General features: G+C 43.0%; 1 protein-coding gene across 1 annotated transcript in view; it reads left to right on the top strand.

Annotated features, from left to right (window-relative positions):
- Window positions 1-3,253: 3,253 nt before the first annotated feature.
- The window catches only part of gne (glucosamine (UDP-N-acetyl)-2-epimerase/N-acetylmannosamine kinase), a 48,844-nt gene continuing 41,755 nt past the window's right edge, over window positions 3,254-10,342 (top strand). Inside the window, exons 1-5 of the mRNA XM_038792907.1 lie at window positions 3,254-3,406; window positions 3,544-3,743; window positions 4,873-5,324; window positions 5,991-6,143; window positions 9,855-10,067. Coding sequence (XP_038648835.1) covers window positions 3,377-3,406; window positions 3,544-3,743; window positions 4,873-5,324; window positions 5,991-6,143; window positions 9,855-10,067 — 1,048 coding nt within the window. The 5' untranslated portion in view covers window positions 3,254-3,376. The remainder of the gene's footprint in view (window positions 3,407-3,543; window positions 3,744-4,872; window positions 5,325-5,990; window positions 6,144-9,854; window positions 10,068-10,342) is intronic.

Genomic DNA, 10,342 nt, shown 5'->3' with positions numbered 1-10,342 from the left:
CCCCCTACCCCACACTACCACCCCACCCTCCCCCACCCACCTACCCTCCCCACCCCACACTACCCTCCCACCCCCCCTAGAACCTCCACACTAACCCCCCCCTCACCCCCCAACCCCCCCACCCCCACCCCACCCCCCACCCCCCCCAGCCCTCTTCCCCCCCCCCCCCCCTCAGCCTTCTCACTAACTTTATGTTTCAGTTAGATCCCTCTAATTTTTTTAAATCAATGTTTACTTTAGCATAGCTCACCTTGTCTATTTGATATGCTTGGAGTATACCTTGTGCACTGTTTATGATTCATGCTAAGTCTTAATCTCTTTTCTCCCTATTTATTTTTTTAGTCAGCCTTTCCTGGTTAAAATGTTCCTAAACTTCTGGCCTGCCATTAATGTTCACAGCATTGTGCAATTTGTTTTACAGTTCAATGTCACCTTTATGTTCCTTAATCAGCCATGGGCGATACATCCTTCTCCTCGGGTTGTTTTCCCCGATGGAATATAGCTTTGCTGAGAGTTATGAAATTTCTCCGAAATACCTGCCATAGCTGCTTATCTGTGATAATATATCTATTCTGCTGGTATACTTTAACCAGCTGTATCTTCACACCTTTTTTATTGCCATTATTTAAGTTTAAGACGCTAGTTTCGGACCCAGGTTTCTCATCAAACTGTGCAATTCTCAGGTTCTGATCAATCTTTCCAGAGGATCTTTTACAAAGAGATTATTAATTAATCATGTCTTATTTGAGTTGATGTGATGACTGTAGGAAAGTTTGGTATGTTGTATTTTATATCCGTTGCAGTAATTTGATTAAAGAATCGGGTATCCAAACTCTGTGTCTACAAAAGGTGCAGTAAGATGTCGTAAAAGTGAGATCATCATTCATTCCAACCATGTATGCTTTTGCAAAGAGAAAGTTATAATTTCTAGAGATTCCCTGGGCAATAGATAATTTGAAACATTCATTTAATAGAATCATAGAACCCCCATAGTAAGAAAGATGCCATTCAGCCCATCAGGTTTGCACCAACCCACCAAAAGTGCCACAAGTGGTTCGCACGGTTGCTTCACAGCGCCAGGGATTTGGGTTTGATTCCCGGCTTGGGTCACTGTCTGTGCAAAGTCTGCACCTTCTCCCCATGGCTGCGTGGGTTTCCTCCGGGTGCTCCGGTTTTCTCCCGCAAGTCCCGAAAGACGTGCTTGTTAGGTAAATTGGACATTCTGAATTCTCCCTCGGTGTATCCGACCAGGCGCCCAAATGTGGCAACTAGGGGCTTTTCACAGTAACTTCATTGCAGTTTTAATGTAAGCCTACTTGTGACACTAATAAAGATTATTATTAAGAGCACCCCACCCAGTCCTATCCTCCATAACCTAACCTGCACACATCTGGACACAAATACATTTATAGTATCCAATTACTTTTTCCAATTAAGGGACAATTTAGTATGGTCGATTCACCTACCCTGCACATTTTGGGTTGTGGGGGTGAGACCCACGCGCACACTGGGAGAATGTGCAAACTCCATACGGACAGTGACCCGGGGTCAGGATTGAATCTGGAACCTCACCGTGCCGCCCACACATCTGGACACTTAAGGGGTAATTTAACATGGCCAATCCACCTAACCTGCACATCTTTGAACTGTTGGAGGAAACTAAAGCACCATGAGGAAAACGACAGAGGGACGGGGAGAACATACAAACTCCACACAATCTTCCAATGCAGAATCGAAGCTGGGTCTCCGGCGCTGTGAGGCAGCAGTGCTAACCACCCTGCTGTCCCAATACATTTTGCCAAGTGCTGTCAGGTTGAGCAACAGTCCAACACAGACGGAAGGATCTGCAGGCTGTTTCCTCAAAGGATCGCTCTCTCATCAAGCTGTTTTTCCAGATATCTCTATATAAGATTTCTAACTTTATTTATAAGTGACTTTTGACCTGGAATGGTTTTGCTTAATTGGAGACTGAGAAGGTATATGTTAGTAGTAAAAAGGAATTCCATTTATTGTTGAGAATTGTTTAATTGTTAGGTTTTTAAAAAAATTTGTTCATGGGTTGTGGACATCGCTGGCTGGGCCAGCATTTATTGCCGGAGGGCACTTAAAAGTCAACCACATTGTTGTGGATCTGGAGTCACATGTAGGTCAGACCAGATAAGGATGACAGATTTCCTTCCCTAAAAGGACATTAGTGAATCAGATGGGTTTTGATTGGATTGGTTTATTGTCACATGTATCGGGGTACAGTATTGTTCTGCGTACAGTTCAGACAGATCATTCCGTACATTAAAAACAAAATACACAGGGCAAACATAAAATACACAATGTAAATACATAGACACAGGCATCGGGTGATGCATACGGAGTGTAGTACTAATCAGTAGAGAAGATGTGTGGAGAGATCAGTTCAGTCCATAAGAGGGTCATTCAGGAGCCTGGTGACAGCGGGGAAGAAGCTGATTTTGAATCTGTTCGTGCGTGTTCTCAGAATTTTGTATTTCCTGCCTGATAGAAGAAGTCAGAAGAGTGAATAAGCTGGGTGGGAGGGGTCTTTGATTATGCTGCCCGCTTTCCCCAGGCAGCGGGAGGTACAGACAGAGTCAATGGATGGGAGGCGGGTTTGGGTAATGGACTGGGTGGTCTTCACGACTCTCTGTAGTTTCTTACAGTCCTGGGCCAAGCAGTTGCCATACCAGCCTGTGATGCAGCCGGATAGGATGCTTTCTATGGTGCATCTGTAAAAGTTGGTGATAGTTAATGTGGACATGCCGAATTTCCGTAGTTTCCTGAGGAAGTATCGGCGCTGTTGTGCTTTCTTGGTTGTAGCGTCCACTTGAGTGGACCAGGACAGATTGTTGGTGATGTGCACACCTAGGAATTTGGAGCTGTCAACCATCTCCAACTCGGCCCCGTTGATGCTGACAGGGGTGTGTACAGTACTTTGCTTCCTGAAGTCAATGACCAGCTCTTTAGTTTTGCTAACGTTGAGGGAGGGATTGCTGTCGTTACACCACTCCACCAGGTTCTCTATCTCCCTCCTGTACTCTGACTCATTGTTAGGGAAAGTTCCCGGACGGAAGGAGACATGGTTTTTGGGGGGGAACCCCAGGATTGGGGGGGGGACCCCAGGATTGGGGGGGGGGGGGGGGGGACATGCTACCCAGGGTGGGGTCAGGATGCAAGAGACTCCCTTAATTGGACAGATTAAAAAACAACTTTGCTCCATAACTAATGCCAGTACTGGCTTAAGAGAACACTAATAATATCCTTGACAAAGAGTCATCCAGACTCGAAATGTTAGCTCCCTTCTCTCTCCACAGACGCTGTCAGACCTGGTGAGATTGTTCAGTATATTTTGCCTTTGCATAATAAAATGTGGTTGTCTTCTCCTCTCAGTATTAAGGTCTGCACATTTATTCTTTACTGTTACATTGTTTTTAGCCTGTTTAATACATGGAGGAATATCTGAAAACATTCTACATTCAATAATTTTTGACAGCACTGCAGATTTAGCTAAATTCCATTTCTGTTTATTATCAGGAATTGATCCATAAAGATATTGGAAATCAGGAAATCATGGAGAAGAATAAGAACAGGAAGAAGCTGCGAATCTGTGTTGCCACCTGTAACCGTGCCGATTATTCTAAACTCGCTCCCATTATGTTTGGCATCAAGGAACAACCTGATGTTTTTGATCTGAAAGTGGTTGTTCTAGGATCTCATTTAATTGATGACTATGGGTAAGCATATTGAACTGTTATCAATTACAAAAATCGAACCATTAATTGATAATGGGAATCACGGTGGTTAGCACTGTTGCTTCACAGTGCCAGCGTCCCAGGTTTGATTCCCGGCTTGGGTCACCGTCTGTGCGGAGTCTGCACATTCTCCCCATGTCTGCGTGGGTTTCCTCCGGGTGCTCTGGTTTCCTCCCACAGTCCCAAAAGATGTGCTGTTGGGTAATTTGGACATTGTGAATTCTCCCTCCGTGTACCCGAACAGGCGCCGGAATGTGGCGACTAGGGGCTTTTCACATTAACTTCAGTGCAGTGTTAATGTAAGCCTACTTGTGATAATAAAGATTATAAATAAAAATAAAAAAATACTCGATTTTCAGTTCAACAGTAGATTTGTTTTGTGTGATATTACTGGATTTTTATAGTTAAATATCTATAAGGGAGCATTGCTTGTGGGCCCGACCAAGTTGGGAGGAATGTTTTGTGAGACTAATGTTAACCGTATAATTGTAATCTTGTGTGCTTAAGTTTTCTCTCCTTGTTAATAAACATTTTACTTTCTATTTTTAATACCCAAGAGTATTACTAGGCTTCTTTCTAGATTGATATTTTTGTTCTTGTTTTCAGAATTCAATAAAAAGGCCATTGGGGGGAGGGGGGGGGGGGGGTGACATGGTGGCACAGTGGTTAGCACTGCTGCCTACGACGCTGAGGACATTGGTTCGATCCCGGACCCAGATCACTGTCTGTGTGGAATGGGTTTCACCCCCACAACCCAAAGATGTGCAGGCTAGGTGGATTGGCCATTCTAAATTGCCCCTTAATCAGAAACAGATAATTGGGAACTATAAATTTATTTATTTTAAAAGTACAAGCGGAGCTGGTTTAGCTCAGTGGGCTAGACAGCTGATTTGTGATGCAGAACAAGGCCAGCAGCGTAGATTCTTTTCCCGTACCAGCTGAGAATTCTGAATTCTCCCTCCGTATACCCGAACAGGCGCCGGAATGTGGCGACTATGAGCTTTTCACAATAACTTAATTGCCGTGTTAATGAAAGCCTACTTGTGACAATAAAGGTTATTTATAATTCGCTTGATTCTTTGTTGGTAACGAGAACTCCTTTTTCTTTCAGAAATACATATCGAATGATTGAACAAGATGATTTTGATATTAACACACGTTTGCATACAATAGTTCGAGGTGAGGATGAAGCAGCCATGGTCGAGTCAGTCGGTCTTGCTTTGGTGAAATTACCTGATGTGCTCAACCGTTTGAAGCCAGATCTCATGATTGTCCATGGAGACCGGTTTGATGCGTTGGCAGTCGCGACCTCGGCTGCATTGATGAATATTCGGATTCTGCACATGGAAGGTGGTGAAGTCAGTGGTACCATCGACGACTCAATCCGACACGCCATCACCAAATTGGCCCATTATCATGTGTGCTGCACTCGTGGTGCTGAGCAACATCTGATAGCCATGTGTGAGGATCACAATCGAATCCTGTTGTCTGGCTGTCCATCTTATGACAAATTGCTCACAGCAGGATCCAAGGATTATCTGAGCATTTTGCAGACTTGGCTAAGTGAGTACAAATAACTGATGTTTTAGTGTTTGATACAGACTCTGGTTCCCATTCTCCCCACCCCATGATTTACCACAGGGCTGAGGCAGAAACCTTGTTCAATGTTTCTAAAACTTTTGAAAATGATTAAATGAGCAATAATTGCTGTTGATATTTTTCCCCAATGTATGAAATATTTAGTAGTGCCCTGCAATTGTTTTAGAAAATTGTATAATGTACCAACACAATTTCAAATACTTCATCTGTCCTGTTTTGAGATGAATTTTGTTTTTATGGTTTCAAAGAATGGGAGTTGATCTAATTGAAACTTTCAAAGCTCTTCCAGGGTGTGATGGGGTAGATGTGGATGTTTCCCCTGGCTGAGTGTCCAGAAACAGGCGACAGTCTCACAATAAGAGACAGGCCATTTAGGACTGAGCCGAGGAGGGGTTTCTTCATGTGTGAGTCTACCCCAGAGGCTGTGGAATCTATTATTGAGCATGTTCAAGACCAAAATTGATAAATTTCTGGATACTAATGACATAGGGATATGGGGATAGTGGGAAAAATGGTGCAAGAGGTAGATGATCAGCCATGATCATGTTGAATGGTAGACAGGCTGAAAGGGCTGAATGCACACTCCTCTTTCCTATGTTCCTACGTTATGCATTTGTCCTCTTTTTATAGGCAAAGATGTGGAACCTCGAGAGTACATTGTGGCTTTGCAGCATCCAGTTACCACCAACATTAAACATTCCGTTAAAATGTTTGAGCTTACACTCGATGCTCTAATAACATTCAGCAAACGCACCTTGATTCTGTTTCCGAACATTGATGCAGGTGGGCAGAAAGTGTTTGAATGTGTACATCATTTAAAACTCGGCAGCTGCTATGTTGGGAACTGTTGGGCAGAATCTGATGTGCTTTTGAATTGGCTAAAATCAGAAGGTGAAATGAGAACTTACCTGTTCAATGTTTGGTCTTGATTTTTGAAGTGGGTGGAGTGCGATATTGTAGGATTCTATTTGTGCATGTACAGCCAGTTTTAGAGTTTGTGAATTCTTGTCAGTGCCAACTATTGAATTTCATCTTGTATTTGACAGTGAAGAGTGGTGCAACTAATCAGTAATGACGTATATGTAAAAAGTATCACTTTTATGTAGTTCAATACAATTCCATGTCAACTTGAAATTGTATGTAAAGTCATGGGAGGGGGTGGAGGGCACATTATTTATCCCCCACTCGCTACGCAAAATCAAAACCAAACTTCAAGGGCAGCATGTAACACAGTGGTTAGCACTGGGACTGCGGCGCTGAGAACCCGGGTTCGAATCCCAACCCTGAGTCGCTGTCCCTGTGGAGTTTGCACAGTCTCCCCGTGTCTGTGTGGGTTTCACTCCTACAACCCAAAGATGTGCAGGTTAGGTGGATTGGCCATGCTAAATTGCCCCTTAATTGGGAAAAAAAAAATTGGGTACTCTAAATTTATTTTTTAAAACTTCAAAGAGACAAAATCTTGTTTAATTTCCTAATTTTATTTCATAACGGTGCGGTGATCATTTGAAATAATTCAAAACGACAATCTGGCCACCCAATGCCAATGCAATATGAGGGTGATGTATTTAAATTTCACATCATCCACTTTTTGCGACACTTTTAATGCAATTCATTGACTGTGCAGACAGTAATACCCAACACTGCTTCACCTGTTTGTGTACATGTGGGGGGAAAAAAGGTTACTCCTTGAGGAATTTATATTCCCCTGAGAGCGTGGTTGCTTCTAATCCAAAAATAGAGATGAAAATAGACAAAGAGAAGATATTAGAAAGCCCGACTGTATGTTTACAGGCACCAGGGCTGTGTCAAATGCATCTGAGGATGCTGGGCAAGTAAAGTTAGAAGTTGCAGCGATATTAGCCATAATCTTCCAATCCACCTTAGATACAGGGGACTGGAGAATTGCCAATGTTACATGCTTTTCAGAAAAGGGTGTAAGAATCAGCCCCACAACTAGGGGCCATTAATTTTGCCTTTGTGGTGGGAAAGCTTTTAGAAATGATAGTCTTAGACAAATGTGGATTAATTAAGGAAAGCCATGCCATGATTTTTTAAGAGTAAATTGTGTTTAGCTTATTTGATTTAAATGTTTTGATGCAAATACAGCAAGGTTTGATACAGCTTCAGCTGAAGTATTGTGTCTGGTTCTGAAGGATGTGAAGACATTGGCAAGGATACAGAAAAGATTAACAGAAATAGTTCTGGGGATGAAAGACTTCAGTTTGGGAGATAGATTGGCAAATATGAGATTGTTCTCCTTTGAGAAAGGAAAGTTGAGAGGAAATTTGACAATGGTGTTCAGAAAGGTGGGCAGCACGGTAGCACAGTGATTAGCACTGTTGCTTCACAGCTTCAGGGTTCAGGTTCAATTCCCGGCTTGGGTCACTGTCTGTGTGGAGTCTGCACATTCTCCCCGTGTGTGCGTGGGTTTCCTCCGGGTGCTCCAGTTTCCCCTTCACAGTCCAAAGATGTGCAGCTTAGGTCAATTGGCCATGATCAATTGCCCTTAGTGTCCAAAAAAGGTTAGGTGGGGTTACAGGGATAGGTTGAAGATGTGGGCTTGGGTGGAGTGCTCTTTCCAAGGGCCAGTGCAGACTCGATGGGCCGAATGGCCTCCTTCTGCACTGAAATAAATTCTATTATTCTATGAATCAGGAGATCATGAGGGGTTTGGACAGAGTGGACGTGGAGGAACTCTTCCAAGTGGTGGGAGACAGATCGGGAACCATCAATATAAAGTGATTGATATAATAATCTGGAATGCCCAGTCTAAGATTAGACTGGTCTAGAAGTGGCTCTCTTACAGCACGCCAGTTTACAATCAAATGTTCACCACTTTGCTCTTCAATAGTTGAAAATTTATAAACTGTCCTCTTACAACATTAGAGCAACCTTGGCTTTCACTGTGTCGCTGGTGGTCTATCCAATGTATTCATTTTTTTTTTTTTTTCTTTTTTTTTTCTTTTTTTTTTCTATCCAATGTATTCATTACTGTCTGAAGAATGGTTCTATTTGTTTAAGAAGTCCTGGCTTTGGAGTACATTACCTCTGCATGGGTAGCAGCAGGTGGATGGCTGGCTGGCACAGCAAAGGCATTGATGGGGTGATAGAGGTGGGAGGAAGAATGCTTCTTCCAGAGAGAGAACAGCAGGTTTGTGCTCCAAGGAGCCATTGCTGTTCTTCAATGATGGCACCTGTGTTGGAGGTCAGGTTGTTGAACAGCTGTGTAATCCACAGTCATGTTGTCAGCAGTCTGAGCTGCCATGTTAGCAAGCTGAACTTTTAAAAGAGCAATGTGAGCTTCCTCTGCAGCACTCGCGTGTTAGCTGGCTGCTGTTTATGCTGGAATGGAAAGGATGATGTCCACCATCAGACACTACATCATGGTTGGATCCACAAGTGTGTGAAGGGAGTTGGCAACCACCTCAATGGTGGAAAGGATTGCTCCAAGCTCTGCCCAAAACTCTTTCACAAGTTGCTGCTCCCCATACTCTTTGACAACTGCAGGATTCTGTCAAGTCTTCATAGCCATCAGTGTTCTTCTGTAGGCTGCTCCATCAAAATCCTCATCTCACTCATTTTTTATAAACAGAATTACCGATAATTCTGGTCCCAGTCTGGGCCGGTTTTTAAAGGTCAATTCTAAGAGCTCCGCTGATGAGTGCGGCACTCCCTCAGTACTGACCCTCCCACAGTGCGGTGCTTGTCCCCACCCATCACCGGGTAGCTTGTGTTCCAAGAGTCCCACAGTGAAATCAATCGGGTCGTTCCGTGGGTGCCGTGAGGGTTATTACAGGGAGCATGGAAAGAAAAAGTATTCAGAGCCGTCAGACACAAAGAGGAGGATCTCTAGGTTCTGATTTGAGGAAGGAAGGGATGTGATAAGGCAGAGATGCCAAGGGAAAGAATTCCAGAGGGAAGAGACAAGGTGGCAGAAGAAACAGCCTCTTTAGTGGAATAGAGGAATTTGGACAATAAGTAATACTCCAGCTTATTCTTTGAACTGTAAAGCATTCATCCTGCCTCCAACCACATCCCAAACAATTACAACATAAGAAATGTAAACTTACAATCTTCCGATTGATTTCAATCTGCCTGGACAACGGAAAGAGAAATATTTTTCCGACCACTTTGTCTAACTGCTTGCTAAATCATTTGTCAGGATTGCTAAATAGCATACTTGCAGATTTGTTTCAGTGTACAAGTTACATTGACACCTTGTTTCAGGACATGAATACTAAATCCTTGAATTATTTGCCCCTCAAGTGGAATTTTAGTTTTGTATCTTTTCGTAAGTTACCTGTCCATTTTGAAACCTAAGAATTATCTGTGAATAGTTAATTTTATCATTTTCATTAATTATGAATTTGCTTTCAGTAAGCACGCCATTAGATCACAATCTGAAAATTTAACACTGACGTTGAATTATAAATTTGTTTATTATTTATGTTGTTAGCTTCTAGCTGATTTGTCAATTGTGATTTCCACTTGTAGGAAGTAAAGAAATGGTGCGAGTGATGCGGAAGAAAGGAATTGAACAGAATCCAAATTTCCGGGCAGTGAAGCATATCCCCTTTGAACAATTTATCCAGATGGTTGCACACGCTGGTTTAATGATCGGTAACAGTAGTTGTGGGGTGCGGGAAGCAGGTGCGTTTGGCACACCTGTCATCAACCTGGGAACACGCCAAACTGGAAGAGAAACAGGTAAAATCTGGCACAGAACAACTCAACCTGAATGTGTGCGCTCTTTGCCTTGGGCAGTAGAGAGAGAGGGGGAACTTGCATGTAGAGCATCTTATTGGATGGAACAGGCAGATTTAACTTTTCATTCAGCATTGACATTACGCTCGTGTTATACTTGAATGGAGCTCGAACCTTTCTGGCTCAGACTAAAGTGCTGGCAACTGAACAATTTAGATATTTGTGATCGGTATCCAGCACTGCCAGCTTCAGTTCTGTAACCGGCATCTTCACTTTTA

This window comes from Scyliorhinus canicula, chromosome 3 (genome assembly GCF_902713615.1).
Source record: "Scyliorhinus canicula chromosome 3, sScyCan1.1, whole genome shotgun sequence".
NCBI classification, from domain to species: Eukaryota; Metazoa; Chordata; class Chondrichthyes; order Carcharhiniformes; family Scyliorhinidae; genus Scyliorhinus; species Scyliorhinus canicula.
Note: the sequence above shows the minus strand (reverse complement) of the source record. Positions and strands in the feature narration are given on the sequence as shown.